Raw genomic sequence first — 25801 nt, 5'->3', positions numbered from 1 at the left:
AATGTGTACGGTGATCTCTCCTTTTATTTATTTCTTTCATAACATTGTTCGCGGACTTGTAAATTGCAGAATTCAAACCATCGCTACTACGCATTTTCATAGCCAAAAGTTAGAATCCTATGCTTGTTCAGCTGGGCATTATTGTAGTACTAGCACGTCACATTTTTACCTCGAAAATGGACTTTATTCAGATGCTATAAAAATCTGTATATTTTAATCTGAATCGTTAGGCCACGAGATACTAAGAGCCAGGTCAAACAAAGGGCGGGGCGAGGGGGAGCCACCTAGATGCCAACACCCGGAAAAATCGAAACATATGACAAAAAGCAAATGAACAACAAATAATGATGCAGTTGATTTTCTAAAAGACTGCTTTTCTCCGCTTTTGTAAATATGATTATATATAAATATATATATCAAAGCTTGATTGTATGCATAATCAATCACGTTATATTATCAAGATTGAAATTGAAAATAGTAATGTCTGATAGTGGAAGTGGATCTAAAAATATTAGAAATAATTAATGTTGTTTATGAGGAGACACTTATATAAGTATGAATCCATCATGAAGTCTTAATGCAGTAGTATCATGTAAGAAAAAGTATGCTATACTGGTTTCATGAAAGGTCATTGATTTTTATTTTGAGATATTTGTTTGGCGGGAAAGGTGTGAGTTGTTTTGAGTCCAAATTTACCAGAAGCGCACACAACTTCTCACAGCTGACACGTGTCGAGCTCCGAACGCGTCTTGTGGTGTATGACATGACCCGAAAGAGTGCGGCCCAGGCCTGTTAGAATAAAATTTAAATGACTTGACCCTGACCCCTTCTCTTTAACGCGACGTTTTAGTCTCATAATTGGGGCCCAATCACTGCATCAAACTAATGCTGAGATTGCCTGCTCATCGCATAGCCCAACATTTAGGATTAAGCCCAACTTCTAAATTTGCTCCTTTCCTCTCGAGCACTTGAATGTTGATAGGGATAGTCCTGCGCTGACATTGTTGATTCATTGCATGCACTATCATAATTCATACCTGACGATTGATGGCAATAACTTGTCCTTGCAGAGTGGCGGGAACTATTGGAAATTAAATTAAACTCCGCTCCCAAAAAAAGGATAGTTGTTGCTACTTTGTAGTTCGAGAGTGTCAATTGGGTTTTAGGGTTTTGGCCATTGCAGATTCAAGTCGATCATCTAAATTTTCCGAACTTACTTTGTTATTGCACTTTTATTAGATCAAGAAAGAAAGTGAGACGGGGAATTTTGGAGGAACCGCCAGTTCCAGCCGAGCGAGATGGATTTTGAGTGCTCGGATCCCAGTGTTTGGAAAGAAGCTTTGAGCAATTATCAGTCTAGAATCCAATCTCTTAACAAGCCAAATTTGGTTTCACTGGATGATTTCTACTGCAGCCAACTCCCTTCTCTCCTCCTCCAACGAAGCCCTAACCCTCATATCACTACTCCGGAGCTCTCTAAGCTCATGCAGTGGAAGCTCACCCGTGGCAAATGGAGGTTCCTCTTTTTCTTGTTTACCCCTTTCCCTCTTCCTCTTCCTCTTGTCTCACTATCTCAAAATTGAAGTTATGCACTGTATTTTCAGGCCTCGTCTTTTGGATTTCGTTTCGTCCCTGGACGACTCCTTGGTGAAATCTGCTTCTCAGAAGGCCTTTGGGAGTCTTCCTGATATCTCCAAAGCTATTTCTGAACTCACTGTCCTTAAAGGTGTCGGTCCCGCCACTGCCTCCGCCGTTCTCGCTGCCTTCGCCCCGCACATCACCCCTTTCATGTCCGACGAGGTCTCCCCATTTCCGTTCTCTTTCACCTTTTCACAATCGCTGCGCTTCCTTCCTTCCTTTCACTTTCTTATGGTTACAGGCTCTGGAGGCAGCTCTTGGCAATTCGAAAGATTATTCACTGAAGCAATATCTACTGTTTGCTAGCAAACTACAGGCAAAAGCGAAGGTATGCATGCGCCTTTCAATATTATTTTGCTCGTGAAGTTGCTGATTCTTCACGCCGATGCATATAATTTTCTAAATTTTCATTGAATGAACTTTGTCTCTTTAATTATCTTCTGCAAGAACTGGTTCCGTGTATTATTTTTGAAATCGCCAACCCATAAGGTTTAGTTCTGGTTCCATTCTCACATCTCCCTATTGTATGATAGCTTATATAATATTACTGCCAAAAGAAATCCTTGGAATACCACAAAGTTGCCCTTTCCCCTGTTACGTGGGAATTCTTCCTTGGAAATCTGCTTCTTACCCGCCACTGCTACCTAACCATATCCAGTGCAACCACAAAGAAAGTAACCAAATTGCTGACTGTTGTGCAACTTACAGCCTGGAATTGGATTGATTAATGCTCCTCCTGAATTAGAGCTTATGGTGTTTAGAGATACAGAGGGGAGCACTATTAGCTCGTTACGTTTGCTGTAACTGGTGTTTTCGTTTGAGTACATTGGATGTTTCACTAAAAGGAAGCATGGCTTTGTATGAAACGAACCTGCATATCCAAATCTTGCTTTCTCCTGATGGTGGGGCGATCATGCTTGTCCAGTGTGAATATATTTTGTCGGAAGAACTATATTTCATTAAGGGAAGCTTGATTGTCTACAATAACATCATGTGGGAAAATGGTTTGCAGGAGTTGAGCACAGAAGGAGACCCCTTCACCCCATCAGACGTAGAAAGGGCATTATGGAGTTGTGCTGTGGGGACGTCGCAAGCATCACAATTGAATCAGGATCCCAAGACCAATCCGAGCAAAACCTCCAAGAGAAAGAGGAAAATTTGACTTGGTTAATGAATGAAATTACAAGCGATGTCTGTTCTTCACAGTCGCAGTGACTTTTGGGGGGCTGAGTTTGGTCTAGGTGTCTGGCAACATGGTGAAATGCAATTTTGTTGACTTGCAAAAAGATTGAACAGTGGAGGAGCCCATCTTGGAGGGTATTTGGATTTGCCTAAAATGTTTTCTAAAAATATTTTTTTTCATAAATTCAGATAAATTCTTTTACATATTTATTTTATTTTTCGTAAAATTATTTTTAAAATCATAATTTGTTTTCTATCTAAACACTTCTTTTTATCATTTTTCGGTGGGTTTATGCTTTTATTCTTTTTCCCTTCAACCACATGAATAGTTATTCTGGAAGATTCATACTCAATTATGCCCTTGTTAATTAAAGGGAGAGTTCATAATGCTTTCTCAAATTATAAGAAAACTACCTCTTATCCTAAATATTTTTGCCATTGCCCCTCATCCTACATATAAAATTTAGTTTGTAATGTAATTAAAATTACAAAAGTAAAAATGGAACATCATTTGATATTTTGAATAGGCATCTTATAATTCGGACCATTTTTTATTTTTGAAAAACACCTAATTTAAAGAATTGGAGGAAGCATACTTTAGAGAGTGACGAAAAAAAGAGTTGAAAATTATTAAATTTTAAATAGATTTGGTAACAACACTAAATTTATAAATGACAAAAAAATTTTTATTGATATTCTTTATTTAGTATTTATAAATTTTTAGCTTTTCTTTTTATATAATCATCCCCACATTTTATCATGAAAAGGTATGCAATGAATAAGATAAACAAGTTATTTAATTATCAGAGTTTAAAAAGATCACCTTTCTCGTGTTAACAAGATCTTCTTATTTAGATTCTTAAATATGTTTTCTTAGCAAGAATCTCTTAAACAAAGTAGGATTGCATGCGAGGTACCCTTCTTTTTTTTTTTTTCCCCCCCTTTTCTTTTAAGCCCCGTGTAACATGAGCCGGTTCAGACAATCCAGACCTACACAATGGGTACCTTTTTGCTCCATTTTTAATTAAAAAAAAAAAGACTCTTTTATGGATTTCATGAGATTAAACCAAAATGTGTCCTTTTAAGGATTTAATAAAAATGCGGGTTTTATTTGTATCATATATTTTTTATGGATTAATGTGCATATTTGTCCTGAAAATTCTTAGCTAGAATTGTTGGGCATTTAAAAGTTTTTTGGGTTTTCAGTTAAAAAAACAAAAGTTTTTTTTTTGGCTCAATATTATTTTCATGAGTTTAAAATCTTAGTAATTTTCTTTCTTACTATTAAAAATGTTAACAACCAATATTACTATTTAATGATTAATATTACTTTTTAACGGTATAAGGAAAAATTGATATGATTTTAAACTTGGGAGAAATCTAGAAAAAAAATCAAATTACTAAATTTCAAGTGAGTAATTTCTACAAAAATAATAGTATGTTGTTATTTGCAAGTCTAGTACTATCAAAACCTGTTATAGTATTGTTACTAAATCTAATTTAAAATTTATTAATTTTAACTTTTTTTGTGGGATTCTCCCTTTAAACTTCCAAACAATATTTAACCCAAAATTTTTTAACTAAATCTAAATCTTAAGTCTTAACCCTATTTTTTAATTTAATTAAAGATTAAATTAAAAATTTTATTTTAAAAAAATTCCACAAAATTTTAAAAAGAAAAAAGTACATCATTTCTTTTGTCATGGAAAAAATACATCATTGTTCATTGTGATGGATAAACTGATTATCAATTTTAGACGGCAATAAAAAAACTGATTAACAATTTATTTAGGTGTGTTTAGTGAGAGAGAAATGGAGGGAAGTGGAAGGGAAGAAAAATTTTAAGGAACTCATTTAAAAAAAAAAATTAGAGAAGTGAGATTATAAAATTTTAATTAAAAAATGCAATATAAAAGAGTAAAAAAATTAGTTAAAAATTTTAACCCAACTTCTCAAATTTTTTAAAATAAACTCATTAAAATTTTTCTTCTCATATCTTTTCATTCATTTTCCTCACATCAAATTGCTGTTTAAGGGAAGTTTATCATGAAGTTCTAATAAAAAATTTGTAATAGTAAGTAATCAATCTAAACCTGTTTCATTTCTTATCGGGAAATTTATTCGTATATACTCTTGAACGCGAAATTTGAATATTGAAGGTTACATTTATGACTATGAAGACAGATGGACCATTGGGTCCAGTAGCAAACTTTTGAACGTGCCCCCCAACCATTGCCGAACTTTTGGCCATTCTGAATGGTCTTCATATATGCCGGCATAGGGGAATGGAAAATGTTAATATTTTGACTGATTGTATGGGGACGGTAAACCTAATTACTGGGGGCTGGGACTCAATTCACCCTTTTAGAGACATCATTGCAGAAATTAGATTACTCGTTTGTAGGAACTGGTATGTACAGGTAAATCACAGGAGTAGGCAGCACAGCACGCTAGAATTATTGACCATAGGTTATCTCATCTCTGGTCCTATTTATAAATATAAAGTAGAGAAAAAAAGTTTTTTTTTCTTTTTTATTTATAAGTTACTTCGTTCTTCATTTATTATATTGTAAATAATTATTTTTTTAAAAGATACATATATTAAATAAAAATAAAATTAAAAAATTATTATATTTTAATAAAAATTAATATGTAATTTTTATACTTTTGATTAACCCCCACCTTACATCCATGAGGAGCCAATTGATGAAGGGGGTAGTTTGACTTGATATGTACTCGCATTAGTACTACTTGTAGTGATGATTCGATTTCAGTTTTCATGCCCAAAAAAAAAAAAGTGAACATTGGAGGAGGTCCCTGGCGCCCGCAACAGAATGTTTAAAGAGCGTGAAAGAGGCCGATTCCCGCTCGGCTCCGCCATCAGACTGTCATCCCTCAGCTTTCAATTTCCAAATCCTGCCAACTTTGCGTTTCTCTCTCTAACCAAGAAAATGCCACTCATCTCCGAACGCAAATATCGCCGCAGTCCTAAAACTCTCTCTCTCCTTCCCACTCATAAACCCGACTATTGCGAACCCTTCCAATCCGAAACTGGCTTTGATGGCGCTTCCTTCTCTGGTGCTGTTTTTAACCTCTCTACCACCGTCGTCGGCGCCGGCATCATGGCTCTTCCCGCTGCCGTCAAACAGTTGGGGTTGATTCCGGGCCTTATCATGATTCTTCTCGGTGCTATGTTAACTGAATCCTCCATTGACATACTCCTGAGGTTCACCCGTGTCTCCAAGACCTCTTCCTATTCCAGCGTTGTTCACGACGCTTTCGGGGACTTCGGCCGCATCCTTCTGCAACTCTGCATTGTCGTTAACAACACGGGAATGCTCATTGTATACATGATTATTATCGGTACTAATATTCTCTCTTCTAAATTTATTTTTATTTACAACAAAATTAAATATTCCTTTCTTTTGAAAAGGGAAATTCCATTTTGAAATCGATGTTGGATTCATGTCCAGACTCTTTAAACATAATTTTGGGACTTTGGAATAATCGACGCCAAAGATGGAGTTTTTCTCGGGAACTGTGAGAGGTTCCCAGGGCAATAGGTCATCACTTTAAGTCTTTAACGCCCCAGCAATAGTCTGTGTCCTGACAAATTGGAGGAGGAATTTTTTTTTTTTTTGTTGCCGGAAAACTTTTTATTTTGAGTGTGGTAAAACTGTATTAGGAATTAGGATTACTACGCTCATCGTTTGCCCCATAACGAGGTGAAAAGGACTACCATGTTCATTCCTGGTCTTTGGTATCTGGCATACAAAGGAAAAAGAGTGTATAGTCTACTTTTTTCTGTTTACAGGTTTAGAATAGCCTGAGATGCGTTAGCTTTATCGGATCCCGTCTGATTGAAACTAAGAAAATTGAATGTGTGGTTACAGGAGATGTTTTATCGGGAACTTGGTCGGAAGGGGTCCACTATTCGGGGGTGATTGAAGAATGGTTTGGCCAACGTTGGTGGTCCACGCGTTCCATCTTACTGATGCTCACAACCCTTTTGGTCTTCCTCCCTCTTATATCATTCAAGCGCGTGGGTGCGTTTCCCCTCGTTCTTTCATTCTTTTGTCAAACTTATTGTTCATGGATATATGGTCTTTCAGCATGTCTTGTTTTCTTATATACCTCTTTGGCTTGTTCCTCGAACCTTCCTCAGTATATTTGGAACTTGGACCCTGACACGTACACTTGTAACGATCCTTGGATATGTCCTGATCTTCATTGCTTTGACAATTGAGTATTGATAAATTTTTTTCACCCTTAATTGAAAATATCGGTGCATCACACCTCAATTAAACTGAATTCTACCACATCCCAGTGATTGATTGACCCATCAAGTGACATAGTATACCATTTTCGTCATCTCTGGCTTGAATTGAAAGGACTCAAGTGATGTGTGTTAAGGGACTCCGTTATTTGTATTTGTGCTTTCTGTGGTAAACAAGTGATACTCACCAAAATTTTATGTGGGCTTATCAGATTTTTGCTCGCTGATAGATCAAGGTCATAAACCATCTCCCAATTATGTTAAAGTGGTTTTCTTGCTTTAGCTATTTCTCGTCTTGTACCAATTTTGCCAAATATTTTTTGCACCCTTTATAACTCACTGCTTCTACAAGCTTATGTTTGTTTATATTCTTATACTCTGTTTCTTGAACATTATTATATTTTGTTGAACAACTGTTTACGCTGTTTGAATTGAAATTTGTTTGCCTTGTCTTTCTCTGTGATTGTATCAGATTCATTGAGATTCACCTCAGCATTGTCAGTGGCGTTAGCTCTTGTTTTTGTGGCGATAACAGCAGGCGTGGTAATTGTTAAGCTGATCAATGGAAGCATTAGTACACCACGCTTGATGCCAAAATTCACTGGCCAGGAATCCTTTTGGAAGCTTTTCACAACGATCCCTATTCTAGTCACTGCTTACATCTGCCATCATAATGGTGAGCACCAAGTCTTGTACTGTGATAACCCTTCATTCATTGCGAACAATGCATAATTGTTCTTCAATGGTTGTCATTTCTCATCATACTACAGTCTGGCCTTAAACTTTGCAGTTTTTGCCGTAATGATCATGCCTTCTTGTTAATGCAGTTCACCCTATAGAGAATGAACTAAAAGACCCTAGCCATATGAAGTTGATAGTTCGGACATCCCTCTCATTATGCTCCACCGTGTATATGGCGACCAGCCTCTTTGGATATCTGTTGTTTGGGGATAAAACACAGGACGACGTACTTGCTAACTTTGATGGCGATCTTGGAGTTCCTTTTGGCTCATTTCTTAATGATGTGGTTAGAGTGAGCTATGGCATTCATCTGATGCTGGTGTTCCCCATTGTATTTTATTCCCTCCGCCTCAACCTAGATGGTCTTTTGTTTCCACATGCCATTCCGTTTGCCTTTGACAGCAAGAGATTCTATTTAGTGACTGTATTTCTCATGTCTTTCATTTTCGTTGGAGCCAATTTTGTACCCAGCATCTGGGATGCCTTTCAGTTCACTGGTGCCACTGCGGCCGTTGGTAGTGGATTCATATTTCCCTCTGCTATTGCTCTCAGGTAGTCAAGTTAAATCTTATAGCATGCCGTGGATATGTATTAATTTTCTGTGGTTTCTTAAATGACTCTTGATTTGGCAGGGACACGCATGGAGTGGCAACAAAGAAGGACAAGTTATTATCATGGTTGATGATTTTTTTGGCAGTCTCTTCTAGTACTGTAGCCATATCCAGTGACTTGTACAGCTTCTTTAGTGGTGAAGAAGCAGCTGTTGGCGCCTGACATTGCATCACCAGTCAGCAGTTTCATAATATCTCTGTTATTTTTTCAAGTAGTCTCTCACTGGACCCCCAAGATTTTAGCTCAACAAGAAGCCTAGGCTGCCTGGTAGAACGGGGAAAACAGAGCTTCAGTGCCTTCACTGGTTATTTTGACAGGGCCTTACCCTCTGTCTTGTAGATAACAGCTTATGTAGTTAGCTCCTATACCTGTTGAGTATAATTTACATAATATGTTAGTTCTTATACATTTTGAGTATAATTTACACAATATGAATCATCACACCTTGGCAGTGCTATTGGAGACATGCAAAGTTATGTTGTGATGTATAATTTGTCACTTGGATATAAATACAGAGAAATTTTGAAACTTCTTTGACACCTGTGTGGATGTTGGCAACCTTCACGCTATTTTGACATTTTTTTAGTTACAAATGAAAGGTAAGATTCTGGTGTTCAAACAAACCCAAGGCATGCTTACGATGGTAATTTCATTTTCATCTGACGCCGACAAAAATACTTGATTTTTTTTCCTTCTGTTTTTTTTTTTGGGTTTCGGAGGAGAGGTGGGGGTTACGGACTTACGGCCCGAAAGGGAACCTTTTTTTTACTATACTGTTGTGACAGGACAAACACACTTATCACAGGATTTCAACCATCCTGATCTAAGAATGACAAGAAAATTACGGTCGCTTTTAATAGTAAATAATTTTACGCATTCCTCACGTGACATGTCCTCATGGCCATGCAGGCATGCACTTCACCACTTGCTTCGCATCGTCATCACATCCATCCATACTAATAATAATTTGATTTTAAATATATAATTTTAATTCATTTTATCTCTCATATTTATTTATTTATTTTAAAAATATTATTTTTATAGTTGCACATGTTAAATATTTCATCACATGATAGTTTTAGATAAAACACATAATTAATATATTATAAATAACTAACTTAAATTAAGTTAGTTATTTATAATAAATGTTACTCCTCCGATTCTTAATATAAGACCCATTTAACTAATTTGATTAGATTAAGGAAGTTAGATAAGTTAGTTAATTATAAGAAATGTGACACATTTTTCCTAAAATACCGTAATCATCTTTCGTAATACCCCCTCTTCCTATTCTACTTGATTATAGTTGAGGAAGTATCCATAGGGGTAATTTAGAGAAAATTGATAAATATAAGAAACGGGTCTTATATTTAGGACCAAAACCAATTCAATAATTGGGTCCTATATTAAGGACCGGAGGAGTATCTTTCCTAAAACATCCTTATTAATTATGTATTATAAATAACTAATTTAACTAATTTTTTTAATTTATTCAAATTAGTTAAGATGTTTGGTTTGCGAAGAAAGCACTTTTCAGCTCTTTTAAAAAATATTTTTATGCAAGTCAAAGAAAAACTTATCTCATATTAAATCACTTTTAAAATTAGGATTTAATTTTCACTCAAACACTTATAAGAAAAGATTGGATGTATTATTTCTTAACATGCACACATTTTTTTTCCTGCATGAACTGACCCTTTTCTAAATTTCATATTTTTTCAATACACGAATATATTTAATAAAAATAATAAACAACCACTTTTGTCTTTGGCTGGAACAATTACCCAATTTTAAGCTTGTAAAAAGTACAAGTAATTAAGTAAATATTGTAAGTTTACGTCCAAGGCATGCGATATTTTTTATAAACAACAAAAACAACACGAAACAACCCCCCCCCCAACAATTAAAAAAAAAAAAAAACAGCAATCGAAAGCCTGGCAGGCGCATTGATTGACAAATACTTGCAGAAAATGCATTATTCCCACGACTCCTCGAGTGAGTGGTGTGGACTGGATGTGGAACACAGCATGGGAAATGATTAAAGGTGATTAAAATTCATGTATTATTATTTGTATTTCCAGGTGCATGGGGCTGGATCAATCACGTCATGATTAAAAGTGAAGTCGCTGCTTTTAATAAAAATCATTTCGAAAGGTTTATTCATCCATGATTGATACCCATTAATCTTAATATAAAAACTGATTTAATTATAAATATAAAATTTTAATCCATCTTATTTTTTATACTACTTTTAGTTCTTAATATAAGAGCTAGTTGACTATTTTGAATAAATTGAAAAAATTAGTTACATTAGTTATTTATAATAAATACGTATTATTTTTCTTAAAATATCATTATTAATTATGAACTATCATGATTACAACGACAATTTTAAGAAAAAAGATAAATATGAGAAACAAAATATATTGGCGTTTTATATATAAGACCAAAATAAAAGTTAAATGAGTTATTATATCAAAGATCGGAGGTAGCATTTATTCATTTTTTTAAAGCAGTTTTATAGTAGTTGCACATATTAAATGTTTTATCAAATGATAGTTTTAGTTAATGCACATACTCCTCCGGTCCTAAATGTAAGACCCTTATAAGGATCTTATATTTAGGACAGGATGAATAATTAACAAAAGTATTGTAGAAAAGATAGCACCTATTTATTATAAATCATTAACTTAACAAACTCTTTTAATTTACTTAAATTAATCAATTAGCTCTAATATTAATAACATATTTAGACTAAATTTCAAAAAATTCCCTTTAAACTATTTTAATATCCTACTTGGTTTTTAAATTCTTACAACAACCATTTTAAGCTTCCAAATTTATACCGCTAATTAGCTAACCGCTGATCATCAATTATTCAGTTATTTTACTAATAAAATACAAAATGATCGATTATATTTTTTAAGTAAATAAAATTTTGGTAAGCTATGAAAATTGCATGCTTTAAAATTTGAAGAGAAATTTTGGTAAACAAAAATTTAGGGAGAAATAAACATAAACGGGATACGACGCCACTTTTTTTTTTTTGTTTGCCCCCAACAAATACGACCCGCCACATGGTGCAGACGTCTTCCTAACTTTGAGGGAAAAGAAAGAAGAGAATACGCAACACATTACACTATGTTTGGCTCGACGGAGGGAAGGGAAGGGGAGGGGAGGGTAGCTACAAAGGGGAGGGAAGGGAGGGGGAAGGGAGGGGAGGGATTTTAATGATCTCCTGTTTGGATTGATTGGAGGGGAGGGGAGGGAGTAATTTTAATAATACCTTATTTTGTTCTAATAAAAAATTGACTATTTTAGCCTCATAAAATTTAAATGAATTTTCTCACTTTTTATTTTGTTAAGATATAACTATATATATATATAATACAATTCACTAATTTTGATTTACAAGATACAGTCACACACTTATAGAATATCAAGACAAACTCACAAGTGATAGATTTCAATCAGAGAAAAGACCTTGAAGGTGAAAGAAAATACCAACGGACTCTTAGAATTAGAAGAAGAGAAAAAAAAGTTTACAAATGCTTACTAATTTTGGAGATAATTATCTTAATAACCTCTTATTAGATGCTCAAAAGAACTCTCTTATGTAGAAATGTTTATGACTAATTAGAAGTTAACAAATCAAAAGGGCATATAAGGAATTAAAATATCATCTCTCATCTCCCCTCCAAAAAACCCCACTTTTGGAGGGGAGGCTAGAAGGGAAGGGGAAGGGAGAAAAACCCCTCCCCTCTTTAAAAAACATCTTAACCAAACGAGGGGAGGGGAGGAGCTCCCCTCCCCTTTTAAAAAATTATACCAGCCAAACAAGGGGAGGGGAGCAACTTCCCTCCCCTCCCCTCCGAAAACCCCATACCAAACATAGCGTTAGAGTAGGATTATTATGAATGGTTATCGGCTTCTAGTTGAGAAATGAAAAACAAATGATGGGCAGAAGAAACAACCATAAGGTGTGTTTTGCCACGCGCTCGTTAGAGCGAGTGGAGTAGTAACGAAATACGCTGATCAGGAGATTGGATTTAGCGGCCCCATCTGCAAGTGCCTTGGCTCGCGAGCGACCCGGTCGTCTCCTCTCATGAAGACTCCAACTGCGCATGCAATTGCATATTATTTCATTTTAATGAACAACTAATCCATTCATAATCAATAATCATGTAATGAGTTAGCACTATTACATGTTATTTTCCTTTCAAAACAAAAAAATGTACGAGAAAGCAGAGTGATTTTCTTGGCTGGCTCTTCATAGCGCTTCGAAATTTCTCCACCTATGCTTTTCCGTATGGTTCACAGGCTTCTTTACCAATTTGTGAACAATCGCCGCCATCTTCCAATTTTTCCTTCTTTGGTCCCCCGCACCGCCAAATGGGACTTCTCCGAAACCAATTTGCAAGCAAGCGTCATCATCATCACGCCTTTCAGTTTCCCTCGCGCGGAACACCTCCTCCATTTTAAATTGTTACCGCTGTAAAAGAGCAACGTTTTCGCATTTCCCCGATTTGCCTGGAATATCCCCATGCTGGGGTTGTTGTGAATGCTTATCGAAATTTAAAAGGGGTTGGTGGAAATTAAGATAAAAAGAAGGCGTTTGTCGCAAAATACGTGTCTCATATCGTGGCTTTGTCCAGTTTTATGATTTGTCTCCTGAAGTACTGCTAGCGTGGCTCCATGATTGATCCCTTTCAATATTGGGAGTGGGAAAAATTTATCAATAAAATTAGTCATTTTTTCCCGTTTTGGTTATGGGAACAGAGATCAATGGCCAAGGCCAAGGGTGGTGCTTTTGACTGCTGAACGTACTTTCTGGGCAATATTCTTGTTAAATTCGCGGAAGCCAATTTCTCGATGAAAATTCCCGGAATCAAAATCAAAGACGTGCTGAGCTGTTCCCCTCCGAGTTTCCGATATCTTGTTCTCTTTTCCTGCTCCCTCATTCCTTAATACGTTTAAGACCAACTTTATTGCAGGCCGTAATAGGATGCGAGGTGTTTTAAACTCATCCATTGTGTCTGGGTAACTCACGGACCCATCTGTCTGGGAACTATCTCGCGTATAGTTTGCCTCCGAATGTCACTGTGGTTTAAAGACGCCTCGCTCTGCTTCCTTCTCCACGCGTCTGTTGCTGTTACCATTACCATTTTTCCTTTTCCTATTCTTCTCTGACAATGAGATCATTCTGGTAGCATTCTGCTTCTCATTTCCCGTCTTTTGACCTTCAAGCGGTTCGCGGTAGATATTGAGAGAGAGAGAGAGCTCAGCTTGTTGGAAAACTGAAAAAGTTATCCATATTATTTGTTTCTCTCCGAGTTTTGTTCTTCCTGAGATCGGACCCAGAAATGAAGTCCTTCTCCAATTGGTCCGGGAAAGAACCTCCCCGAGGGACCCCTGTGGTGGTGAAGATGGAGAACCCCAATTGGTCCATGGTTGAGCTTGAAGGTCCTTCAGAGGAAGAATTCCTCGTCACCGACCCATCGGGTTATCCAAGAGATAAGGGCAGAGGCAAAAATGCGAAGCAACTCACATGGGTTCTTCTCCTCAAAGCCCACAGAGCAGCCGGTTGCCTGACCTCCATTGCGTCCGCATTGTTGGGCCTAGCCTCAGCTGTGAAGCGCCGAGTAGCTTCCGGAAGAACAGACGCCGATGCCGACAACGAAAACGAAAGTCGTGGCGGCAGGGAAAAAGAGAACCCCACTGTGAAAAGCAGGTTTTATTCGTTTATAAAATTGTTCCTGTGGCTGTCCGTGCTTCTGCTGTGTTTCGAGGTGGCTGCCTACTTTAAAGGTTGGCATTTTGGTGCGCCCCATCTCCAACTTGATTATACGTGGGTAGCCTCATTTGGTGTTAGAGATGTTTTCGATTGGCTGTATTCGCGGTGGGTCTTGTTTCGGGTGGCCTATCTTGCTCCTCCTCTGCAACTCCTGGCCAATGTATGTATTGTGCTGTTCCTTATTCAGAGTCTGGATAGATTAATTCTATGTCTCGGATGTTTCTGGATTCGGTTGAAGAAGATCAAACCTGTTCCGAAAGAAGGTGCGGTGGATCTTGAGTCCGGTGAGAAAGGTTTCTTCCCTATGGTGCTTGTGCAGATTCCCATGTGTAACGAGAGAGAGGTAAAGATCTAATTCCCATCGTTCTATATTTGTGTTGAATTGACCACCGAATTATGTTGGTCTAACATTCTAACTATGCTCAGGTTTATCAACAATCAATTGCTGCTGCTTGTCATTTGGATTGGCCAAAACCCAAGTTGCTAATACAAGTTCTTGATGATTCCGACGACCCGAACACACAATCTCTGATCAAGGAAGAGGTCAAAAAATGGCAGCACGAGGGTGCCAACATTTTATACCGGCATCGGGTGATAAGAGACGGATACAAGGCTGGTAATCTCAAGTCTGCCATGAATTGTAGCTATGTAAAAGACTATGATTGTTGCTATTTTTGATGCTGATTTTCAACCTGCCCCGGATTTCCTGAAGAGAACAGTTCCTCATTTCAAGGTAATTTAATTCAACGTCTTATTCTGTACCTCATCATTTAGTCCAAAATAGGGTTCAGTCTTTGTCATTGTCGAATAAGTACTCATGTTTCTGGCAACCATTGTAATTGCGTATGTTATAGTGAATCAATCCAATTGGTGATGCTACAGGACAATGAGGAATTAGGACTAGTTCAAGCGAGATGGTCCTTCGTGAACAAGGATGAGAACCTGCTAACACGGTTGCAGAACATTAACTTGGCATTCCATTTTGAGGTGGAACAGCAAGTAAATGGTGTTTTCATCAATTTCTTCGGGTTCAATGGAACTGCTGGAGTGTGGAGAATCAAGGCTTTAGAGGAAGCTGGTGGGTGGTTAGAGAGGACCACGGTTGAGGACATGGACATTGCCGTTCGGGCTCATCTTCATGGCTGGAAATTTATTTATCTCAATGACGTTGAGGTCTTCCCCTCATAAATTCAAACCTATCATTAGATTCCATTGCTTATTGATTCTCATACTAATATAATACTAGTTGCTTATGCTCCCAGTGCCAATGTGAAGTGCCAGAGTCTTATGAAGCTTACAGGAAACAACAACATAGGTGGCATTCTGGTCCAATGCAACTATTCCGCCTTTGTTTGCCTGACATCATACAGTCTAATGTATGTATTTCTGAAGGCAATGTTACAATACATTAGTCGCGACAGCTTTATGCAATGTTGGTACTAACGATTCTGATGCAATTTTGCTTCTGCAGATAAGCATGTGGAAGAAATTCAATTTGATCTTTCTCTTCTTTCTACTCAGAAAACTGATATTGCCCTTCTATTCATTCACCCTGTTCTGTATAATTCTGCCTATGACAATGTTTGTTCCAGAGGCTGTGCTTCCTGAATGGGTTGTATGTTATATCCCTGCGGTCATGTCATTTCTCAACATCCTTCCAGCCCCAAAATCCTTTCCCTTCATTGTACCCTACCTTCTTTTTGAGAATACCATGTCTGTTACTAAATTTAATGCTATGATCTCTGGCCTACTGCAACTCGGTAGCGCATATGAGTGGATTGTGACTAAGAAGTCTGGTCGTTCCTCCGAGGGTGATCTTGTTGCATTGGTTGAGAAAACCCCGAGGCATCAACGAGGGGCATCAGTGCCTGATCTTGAGGAAATGAAGGAAGTAATCCTACGAGAGGAGGAAAAAGCATCTAAGAAGAAGCATAACAGAATATACTTGAAGGAGCTTTCTTTGGCTTTTCTTCTTTTAACAGCATCGGCAAGGAGTCTCCTCTCTGCTCAGGGAATCCACTTCTACTTCTTGCTATTCCAAGGAATTTCCTTCCTGTTAGTCGGTCTAGACTTGATTGGGGAACAGGTTGACTGATATCTCTCTGTAAATATACACGGCTGATGCATACAAGCAAACCTGGGAGGCCGCCCGTGCCTTGTGCCGTCAATCAATTATCGCAGTTATGCGGACACTCATCCTCTTTTGTTCAGGCTTCTTATCCATGTCCATCCACCATACGACAGATATCAGTGTTTTGGAACACAAAAAACTTGACTTCCCCGGGTAAATCAGAAGATGGTTACGCCTCTTCGTTGTGTAAGAATACTATTATTGTTATTATTTTTTTTCCCACTTGTAAACTGTCGATTCTTTTGTTGTTGGACCAATTCTTTTGTAAGAAAATTTGTGCTTCAAATATCAGCGGAGGAATCTAGTTACACAGAAAAGCAGGAGCGGTATTATCATTCTTGTCCTGTTTAATTTTTTCATGCCAGAATACAAATTCAACCCTTGAGACATTCTCGCCAAAACAAGAAGAGAGGTAGCTAACATGACATGTATATTCCATTATGCTTGTGACTCAGTGGTCCGGTCCTCTGCTCCCTTGATTTTAATACTACCTTTGGTCCTAATTATAAAAGCTAGTTGATTAATTTGAGGAGATTAATGAAATAAGTTAAGTTAGTTATTTGTCATAAATAGGTGTTGTTTTTCTTAAAATATCATTACTAATCAAGTGTATTGGTTAGAATTACCATTGTTAAAAGGACAATCTTAAAAAAATGTATAAATATTAAAGACAAAGTATATTGAGGTTTTATATTTAGAACCAAAATAAAAGTCAAACAAAATCTGATATGAAGAAACAAAGGTAGTATTTGTGATGGAGGTTTTCTATTTGCAGTATTCACCGCTTTGCAGCCTTGAGCAGGAAAGTGCTAACTACAAATAGATATCTTATTGATCTGTTGGTGGGAGCCATTTATTCTATCTGGACTGAGGTCTGGTCATAAACAAGGCTGAAATTGTGGGTCAAATTGTGAGTGTGTTGGATAGAAACAAACTATGGTTTCAAAAGTGTTTTACGGATTACGAAGTAAATATGTGGAGGAGATTATTTCGTTTGCGGAAAAGTGCTTCTGAAACCACGTTTTGGAACCCAATAGGCCCTGAATGTTTCCTAGATCACTTGGAACTGATTTCCAGCAAAAAAGGCCGTGCGCTTTGGGGCCAAAAATACTGCCTGCACTGTTAGGGAAACATCACGCAAAAGATGCGAAATTATTTGCACCCAAAAGACAGAGAAAGCGACTGTCCATATTCATAAAATCCCATTGCAGGGAGGGCTTCCTTTCGTATTTCGCATCACTAGGAGGTGAATGAATCCGTGTTCGCGCTATGTGGAGACTCCCATCTACTTGAAGAATTTGGTCACGCCAAAACCACAATATTTTTCTGCGGTAGCTTAATATACTGTCCTGTGAAATCTTAAAACCAACCTTCATCATAATCTTATTTCATTCATAAATCTTTTTTTCTTTTTGCTTGTTTTCGTTTATGCCGATGTGTTTTGCTAGCACGAGACAGAAAAGGGTGGTATTAAATCTGGATGTGGCAAGAGTTAAAAGACCAGACGAGAAGTAATCACAAGTGTGAAAGAACACTTTACTGGTCAGCAGAGATTCCGTTCCCTGTATGTGGGAATACTCGTGAAGCTATTTAATGAGACTAACGTGGGATCATTCACGCAAGTTGACTGATTCCTTCACGAGGCACCATGATTAGGAAAGATGTGGTGGGGGTAAATGACAGCGCCAGGTTGTCGGCCTATTTGTTCGTCCCACCTCACGTCTTCATCTTCCAATTCTTCAGATTTTCCTCAATATTTCATGGACATATAGGCATTGAAATTTAGGGTAGCAAAAGTAATTAATTAATTGTCCTCCGTTGGAAGTTTGCTTATGATTCAAAAAAGCGAAACTGGCAGTTTCACAGGGTTCACAATCGCTTGATGCTGATGGTGCTATTGAGTTTGTCATTTCATGGCTATCAGCATTCATCAAAGCGCTATATTCGTTTGTGGAAGAGAAAGCGTCGCTCTCAAGTCTTAACCGAAATCAGTTTGTTCGCTCCATAAATGAATTGTGGAGAGATTCGCGCACGTACTTGTATTGAACCGTGCACGCTCGTATATGCCAGAAGCAAGTTAGCTATTTTTGAGGTTTTTTGGTCTCGACCTGTTTGGGGCATTCAAAGTTGCCCTATTTTTTGTGGATTCGATTTCCACAGACCAGAACCATTTTCGCTTAGGAAGAGCAAAAGGTCACGCAGGTTAAATTTACTAAAGGCATTGAGCCATTGACCATGAGTTTTTTGTAATCCTCAATTCCCATTCTTCTATGCATGCTACTCTGGTTTAACGAGATCATGTACACATCACCCGCAATTTATGTTGTCCAAAAATCAAGCTTGTAAATTTGTAAATTTCACCCAAGGCCTAATTTTGAGGTGGGTTTTGAGTCATCATCACCTTTAGTTTTAGCATGAGTTGATAGAAGCTGAAAACTGAATGCTTCCTCTCATGAACTCAATCTTGATGGACCGGCAACGCAGTCACAGTCGTTTAAGCTTCAAAAGATTATTGCTAATCAACTCAAACAATCTCTTTTCATTACCTCTATATATATTATATATGCTCCCGCACATTTGCATTCCTTACAATTTCTTGCTTTCAAAGCTATTTATAAAAACCCTTACAGATAAGTTCACACATTCTGTGATCGATTTCACCGGTCACAGCATGACCTGGTTCCTTCGATCTAACAAGTCATCTTCTGCTAAAAATTTCGAAGAGGCAGGGGTTAGGAATTAAGATGCTATACAACCGAATCATTATTTTACGCTTTCCCTCCCTATTCAATTCTTGTAAAATGATGCACTCAACTGCAAAATTCCCAAGACTCTGTCCAAACGAGCAAGGCCGCATATCCTCTGCACTATTTATAATTGTTTCCTACCGCCCTGTTTGTGGTCCCAAATTTTGAGGAGCTGAGTTAGAATCGTATCCCATTCCATATATGCTCTGGAGTTCAGGATCCATAACACTCTGCATGAGCAAGTATCAGCATCTTCCCAAAAAGGAGAGGATTACGGTGTTTTGGAGATGTTTTTTTACTTTTTTACCTGAGGCAAAGGAGGGATATTTTGTGATGTGCTGGGTATGCTTCCCAGGGTCCCCTGAAAACCTCCACCGAGAAATAGGTGATTTGAGCCGATGACACCGCCTCCATATCCGCCAATAACTCCATGTCCGATGCGGGACTGCAGAATCTAAGCACGACAAATAGAGCTCCAGATTATTCGTGTAACAGAAATTACTCAAATTCAAGCGCCATGGCCTTCACTTACATCTTTGGATAGGATCCGCTCTGCATCAAGATTCAGTTCAGGGTTCACGGTGGCAAGTTTCATGGACAAAAACTGCAATACATAGCTTTTTAAGTTGAGAAGCACCAGAAGCATGATTCATATTTATCATAAAAACTCTTGGCAACAACACTGTTCAGTGAAGTGTCTAAATCTGTCATGATATTATGCATAGAGGGAAAAAGAAAATTCAATTTTCTGGATTATGATCAATGTTCGGCTCATCGCATACAACAATTTGCGCATATTGGAAATCAGATCATCATTCAGGTTTGAATGGACAATATTGTTATAGAATACTTAGACATGATTTAGCTTCCTAGCAACAGTCTGAGTTTGGTGAAATGCCTAGATCTTTCCCGTTATTATGCAAGATGGCAGAAGAAAAATTCAATTTTCTGGTACATTTTGGAAATCAGATCATCATTCAAATTCGAGTGAATAATACTGTAAATAGAATATTTAGATATGCTTTTATTTCTCAATAACGTAGAAATTGGTCATTTCTCAGGTAGCTTACCTCAACCTGTTGTTGAAGTGATTGCACATAGTTAATAATCTCATCAAGCATTACTGCTTTGCCAGTTATCTAAACCAAGTCAATGAAGGCAGAAAATCAGAATGAAAATCAGCGTGGTTACATGAGAAATCAGGACAAGAACAATAATCTGCAATTACCTTGTTGCATCCAGGAACAAGTTCTTGGAGTAACTTCATTCTCTCACTTATCTTTTCTCTTCTTATCTGCCAGCAAAAAAAAAAACAAAAAAAAAAAAAAAGAAAAAAGGAAAAGAAATCGTTCGACAATTATTTATCATTTAAACAAAAGAGATGCGTTGGTTATGGCAAACGTGTAATAAGAAGGTACCCTTTCTGCAAGGCTATGACTGTTTGTAGCTTGACCTCTCCGAGCTCTCACATGGATGAAATTGTCTTTGGGAGCGTCTTCACTCTGAGAGTTGTCCTTAGGTTGCTTCACTGATTGCTTACCACGCAAATCTGGACTTGTATTTTGATCAGATTTTGGCTTCTTATCATCTTGTTCTTTCAAGCCATCTAAGCTTTTCCCTGATGAACCCTTGAGTGCTTCCCCTTCAGCACTCTAATTGGAGGTTACGTAACAATCCATTCATTAGCTCGCGAAACGAAATAAAACACAGAATGAAATTTCTTACCTCTTAGCTGAGAGTGATATAACTCGACCTACCTTACTTGGATTGAATGTAGGATTATGATCAAGCCCTCGTTTTCTTCTATTTCCACTAGGTGAAGACGTGCCTCCCTCTTCAGGAGTGGAATGCTCACCCAGCAATTGTGCATCATTTATTGGAGCCATTCCAATGCCTGCTTCCTTATTTGGATTATAATTTGACGCATATCCTGCACTAGCTATATCGCCATTTCCATAGGGAGGGATCTTCGGGATCATATCAGCAAAATTTGAGTCAGACATATAGTGAACAGGGTGAGAGGAGTTACTCATTCCCTGATTTTCCAAGACACTCGGGTAAGAAGAGTTAGCAAAGTCACTATGTGAAACCAATGATGAGCCCCCAAAGCTGTGAGTCTGACTCAATGGAAAAAGTGGATCCCAGGCAGATGAACCAAGAAAAGGATTGCTTAAATCTGAAACATTGGTGTCCAAACCCGATACCGGACGACTCAGAATGCCCTCGTTTCGGTGTTGAAACTCCACGGTGTTTTCATGACCCCCCATATCCTGAATTCGGTACCCAGACTCCTAGAACTAATAAACTAGCCTATATATTATAATTAGAGGACTTGTGATTCCACAGTTTGACCAGACTGGGGCTGCATGTAAGGTTATAAACCTACAATACACTAGAAATAAATAATTGTATGATTAAAGGGAAAGCGAATTTTGACTAAGCTTGGTTGAACGGAGATGTCTTGCAGGGCTCAACAAGGAACAAATAGGCTCGGCAGCTTTATAGGACTGAGAGGAAGTTAAAGTAAAAGAAACATCTTATGGTAACATCGACCCAAAGTAAAAGGAATATAATCTACTTGTCACCGGCCACTTCCCTTGTCACTCAAAAAACCCTAGGATCAACTCTGCTATAATGCTCAGACAGGAAAGTGAACCTTTCAGAGCATAAAGCAGACTAGACAAACCATGGGATTTGCCAACAGCTATCTCATCAAAGAACTACTAAAGCAGATTCCCTTTTATCCTTTGTCTCTAAAATAACTAATGGTTTCATTGCTACATTTAATCGAACACCCAAGTGACTGATGCCATCAAGCTCTAGTCTTTTCGACCTGAACCTGCTTGACTTGAATATGAGCTCCAACGAGCAAGATATATCGATATTGCGTATGTTATTGAAATCTGAACGAATAAACAAACTTTATTTAGTGAGGATTAAAGATAAAAACGAGAAAAGCAGCGGAAACTCCAATGAATTATCGGATGGGAATCCAAGAACCAGGAACGAGCAAAAGCATCAAATTCTACCTAAATCATACAATGACCGATGAAAGGGCTGCTCAGCACGGTAATCTAATGCCCATCACTGTATGTGTGACCGTATCATCAGGAGCATCAAATGTATGATTAAATTCCACAGCAGAGACCAATCTCACCAATAGGGGAGTAACATAAAAATCCAACCTTTATATATATTACAGACAACTCCAGGAACTAGTGCCAAGATAGAAAGACAGAGCAGCAAGAGTTAGAGTTGTGTACCTGCCCAAGCTAAGAAGCGTCATGTATGAGTTTAAAAGACACACTAACCACTGCCAACTGCTCCTGTTGCTGAATTATTGCAGAACCTAATATCTTTTTCCTTTTACTCTTTACTATTGGTAATTTTTTGGTTTGTTTAATCAATAGTTTATTCACCCCTCTGCTTTTTTACTTTCGTGTTTCCATTGGATTTCAAGAGCTCTTCTCTTGAAGGGAGGGCATGCTTCTTCAATAATCAATATTCATTGGCGTACTCCTTTTGATATAATATGATTTTCACTGACACACTTGCCAACTGTTTAAACCGATCTCCCCCCCCTCCCCCTCCCCCTCCCCGCAGCGTGTTACACACTCATTTTAATCATTGTGAACTAACCTCTTCTATTTCTTTTGAAGAACCCACAATTATTCACCTAACCTCCATCGCATACTCTTCATAAAACCACCCTGTTGAGTGTATATGATGGTCCCAAGGACGACCCCACTAAATCTTTGCTTCAAAAACCATTTGAATTGATTCGGAGGGTGGACCATGGGGGACAAGTGTAAGGCGGTGATGCAGAGTGAAGGAGAGAATAGGATGTGGAGGCAGCCTGGCAGCAACAGGTTATGATTTCCTGCGAGTTTGCTTTGACAATTATTTAAGTAATAATCTCGGTACCAGCAGGCAGGAGACAGCAGGCTTTTTGGTATATTGTAGTCACTAGGAAGAGAGAGCTTGAGTCTGAGCAACATGAGGAAGGAATAATGGAATCTAATCATCATTTTTACCTTATTCCCGTACGGTTTCCAGCTGTAGCTCCGCTATTTATTCCTCCAACCCAGTTTAACCAAATTATCACATGCTTATCTGCACGAAACTGATAATAACCTTTCAATAAATCCCGTTACTTATAACGTCAGTATCAAATTGAATGAATGCTACTCAGTATTCATTTACATATCTCCTTTCCTTTGGGCATCCTTGCTGGGGCATCCTCCTTACAGGCAAAAAAAAAAAATAATAAAGGAGAGAAGAAGGAAAAGAAGCCAAAATTAGCGGCTTAATTTCTCTCTGGTCATGATCACCCGAAGCACTAAATTTTGGGTCACATAAGTGGGTTAAAAAGATTGAATGACAGTATCTTCAAATTATTTCAGGGTGCTGAGCAGTGGATGACGGGTTGTGATTTGAGATGAGCTATATGGGAAATAGAATAGGGCATATGACCAACAAAAATAGGGCATATGATGATTAACATTAAAAATGGTACGCCTACCTAACTTGTGACTGATATTCACGTTTCCCACTTCTTACTGGTCATTGTTGTACTGTGCTAGAATCAGAACGCAACTAGCTCCACTTGAAAGGAACGTTGTGTTCAGTCTCTCTTAGACCTTCTCGAATGCCATTTTCGAATATATATTCACCTTACTGGAGTTTAACTAGTTGCATTCTTTGAATATTAAACAAAATCAATGGATTCAGGGATTAGTTAAGCTTAAGTTGCCCTTTTGTGACCATACATATATATTCAGTAAACTGCAGACGCAGTCGCATGCAATTCAATAATACTATAATTGGCTGTCGAAAACGAAATATCTGCAAAATTTCTGACATGGAGGAGATATGAAAATGAACAACTAATGAGCCTATGGAAGGTGTGGAAATAAAATAATATCAACAATTAGAACCGGGGGGAAAAAAAAAACAACTACAGCTATCAAGTTCAGATGAGTCGATGTAAATGGATGAATATTATAACTTGAATCTGAGGGGTGATAAGGAATCCCAAATTCTTGAGGTTTTGTCGCTTCAGGTAGATTAGATTAATTAGGAGCCATTGACCCACCTTAATCGGGGAGCCATGTAAGGCAAGCAGATGGGGGCAAGATCCATATATATTATTATATTTTTACAATGATAAATAAATAATACATCCATCCATTCATCTCTGAAATTACGTGAAGCTAGTCCATTAATTAAAGACAATCAAAAGAGGGAAGCCAATGTCATGCGGGAAGCTGAAAACTCAAAAAGGTCCACATTCCAAGATATATGTGGTCCTGCTTTCATTAGCAATGATGAGCTTATGGCTAAAACAATCTTTTTAAGATTTGGTTCGTGCCTCATTATATTACTCTCCCTATTCTACTCGTTTAATATATAATCAATTGGGCCTCTTTGCTTTACATAGTTATCTGTAGCACCCCACTCATCTTTACGGTCATCATAAACAATCCCTTTTCCTCCCCTTCCTTTTTCTTTATTTAAGTTGCCAGCCAACTCAACTTCTCCAAGTTCAACATCCCTAGTCACCCACAAAAGCGTAAGTCTAAAGATTTAATTTCCCGTACAATGCAAACTATAAACACTTGTTTGATAAAAAAGGATATTGATTCAATCAAAGTTTTAGGTGCAGTTTTTTCAAATGGTAAAGAGGATAAAAAAGCAAGCAATGCTATTCATAATTCATGGATATATGACCATCTGTATAAAATTATATCATCAGATGTGTAGATTATTATATTTATCATTGATTGGCTGCTGTATTAGAATCTGAATGGAGATATGGTAATGCGCTGCAATTACAGCTCACCAACTTTACAGTGAGGTTACTTCCACATAAGGTTTGTTTAATCCTTAACCGATACAGTGAATCATGTAAAGAAGATGGAAGCATACACGCGCAGACTGCGCCAGAAGGGTAAGGGAGAAGACAAGCGATCATCTTCGATCATCATCAAGTTGCTCATTAATTAAAGAAATCCGAAAGAACTGCTCTTTCTTCCAGAGAAGCTCAAAACCTCCTCTCTTTTATTATTAGTCTCTCTCGGATATTCGCCGCCTCATCAAACCCATGACAACAATCATTTGAACATATTAATTAAAACGGAAGCCTGCGCGCAGTAGAATCATATAAATATATATATTTTACGTACATATTAGAGATTTAATTAAATATGAGAGGCGCAGAAACAAAAGTGACAACGACCCAGCTGGCCACTGTATTATATGGAGTAGTGGTTGGCTTCATTAATGGTGATCAAACGCAGAGTACATACTTATTTTAAACGAGAATACTAATCAAGATCTTCCCTAGATACATGTTAGACGGGTGCCATTTTTTGACCACACCAGTTGTTTTCTCTAAATTTAAGATGTTCACGTGTTGTTATTGATCATGTGCAGGCTAATTTGTGGAGAGACCTTTACGCTCATTTTCCTGAGGTCCAAATTCGTAAACAGCAGGAATGTCACTGGGTGGGACTTGCCAATTAATATACATATGCTAAAGTAGCAAATGTCCAAAAAAAAAAAAAGATATCAAGTAGTGTGACACGAAACCTCAACCTCTTTTTTTTTTTTTTTTGGGCCAACAAGGAAACCTCAACCTCTTGCGTGCTGAGGTTTTATACGACTAATTTTGTAAAGCA

General features: G+C 37.7%; 4 protein-coding genes across 5 annotated transcripts; 3 read left to right on the top strand and 1 right to left on the bottom strand.

The window, feature by feature from the left end:
* The first annotated feature begins 1073 nt into the window (after window positions 1-1073).
* Window positions 1074-2924, top strand: LOC114752673 (uncharacterized). The gene is made up of 4 exons (XM_028941414.1): window positions 1074-1516; window positions 1605-1800; window positions 1880-1966; window positions 2651-2924. Exons 1-4 carry the CDS (start codon window positions 1299-1301, stop codon window positions 2798-2800), a joined length of 651 nt encoding a protein of 216 aa, XP_028797247.1. The 5' UTR covers window positions 1074-1298; the 3' UTR covers window positions 2801-2924.
* A 2730-nt stretch (window positions 2925-5654) lies between these two features.
* LOC114752661 (amino acid transporter AVT6B-like) lies at window positions 5655-8874 on the top strand. The gene is made up of 5 exons (XM_028941404.1): window positions 5655-6183; window positions 6714-6866; window positions 7569-7772; window positions 7924-8389; window positions 8470-8874. The coding sequence occupies exons 1-5, from the start codon at window positions 5655-5657 to the stop codon at window positions 8609-8611; spliced, it is 1494 nt and encodes a 497-aa protein (XP_028797237.1). The 3' UTR covers window positions 8612-8874.
* Window positions 8875-13236: 4362 nt separating this feature from the next.
* Window positions 13237-16692, top strand: LOC114752659 (probable xyloglucan glycosyltransferase 12). Its single transcript, XM_028941401.1, is given in 6 exon segments — window positions 13237-14586; window positions 14670-14905; window positions 14907-14976; window positions 15126-15416; window positions 15506-15619; window positions 15715-16692. Coding segments are annotated over 6 exon segments (2109 nt in total). The 5' UTR covers window positions 13237-13812; the 3' UTR covers window positions 16339-16692.
* Window positions 16693-18898: 2206 nt separating this feature from the next.
* Window positions 18899-22567, bottom strand: LOC114752660 (transcription factor bHLH74-like). Of its 2 annotated transcripts, none has more exons than XM_028941402.1 (8): window positions 22151-22567; window positions 20879-22024; window positions 20540-20773; window positions 20350-20415; window positions 20192-20260; window positions 19654-19725; window positions 19429-19575; window positions 18899-19351 (listed from the first exon to the last, which is right to left on the bottom strand). In XM_028941402.1, exons 2-8 carry the CDS (start codon window positions 21386-21388, stop codon window positions 19259-19261), a joined length of 1191 nt encoding a protein of 396 aa, XP_028797235.1. In that variant the 5' UTR covers window positions 21389-22024; window positions 22151-22567; the 3' UTR covers window positions 18899-19258. The 2 variants fall into 2 exon arrangements, with proteins under 2 accessions (XP_028797235.1, XP_028797236.1); XM_028941403.1 differs by having other exon boundaries at window positions 22385-22567.
* Window positions 22568-25801: the final 3234 nt, after the last annotated feature.

Source organism: Neltuma alba, unplaced genomic scaffold (assembly GCF_004799145.2).
Source record: "Neltuma alba isolate B1F8T4 unplaced genomic scaffold, ASM479914v2 tig00007480_pilon, whole genome shotgun sequence".
Classification (NCBI taxonomy): domain Eukaryota; kingdom Viridiplantae; phylum Streptophyta; class Magnoliopsida; order Fabales; family Fabaceae; genus Neltuma; species Neltuma alba.
Note: the sequence above shows the minus strand (reverse complement) of the source record. Positions and strands in the feature narration are given on the sequence as shown.

Coding starts and splice junctions, on each gene's coding strand:
- LOC114752673 (XM_028941414.1), top strand. CDS start 1,299: ATGGATTTTGAGTGCTCGGATCCCAGTGTTTGGAAAGAAGCTTTGAGC. Junction 1,517..1,604: donor CTCACCCGTGGCAAATGGAG/GTTCCTCTTTTT, acceptor CTGTATTTTCAG/GCCTCGTCTTTTGGATTTCG. Junction 1,967..2,650: donor AACTACAGGCAAAAGCGAAG/GTATGCATGCGC, acceptor AATGGTTTGCAG/GAGTTGAGCACAGAAGGAGA.
- LOC114752661 (XM_028941404.1), top strand. CDS start 5,655: ATGTTTAAAGAGCGTGAAAGAGGCCGATTCCCGCTCGGCTCCGCCATC. Junction 6,184..6,713: donor TGTATACATGATTATTATCG/GTACTAATATTC, acceptor GTGTGGTTACAG/GAGATGTTTTATCGGGAACT. Junction 6,867..7,568: donor TATATCATTCAAGCGCGTGG/GTGCGTTTCCCC, acceptor TGATTGTATCAG/ATTCATTGAGATTCACCTCA.
- LOC114752660 (XM_028941402.1), bottom strand. CDS start 21,388: ATGGGGGGTCATGAAAACACCGTGGAGTTTCAACACCGAAACGAGGGC. Junction 19,576..19,653: donor AGCGGATCCTATCCAAAGAT/GTAAGTGAAGGC, acceptor TGTCGTGCTTAG/ATTCTGCAGTCCCGCATCGG. Junction 19,352..19,428: donor ATATCCCTCCTTTGCCTCAG/GTAAAAAAGTAA, acceptor TTGCTCATGCAG/AGTGTTATGGATCCTGAACT.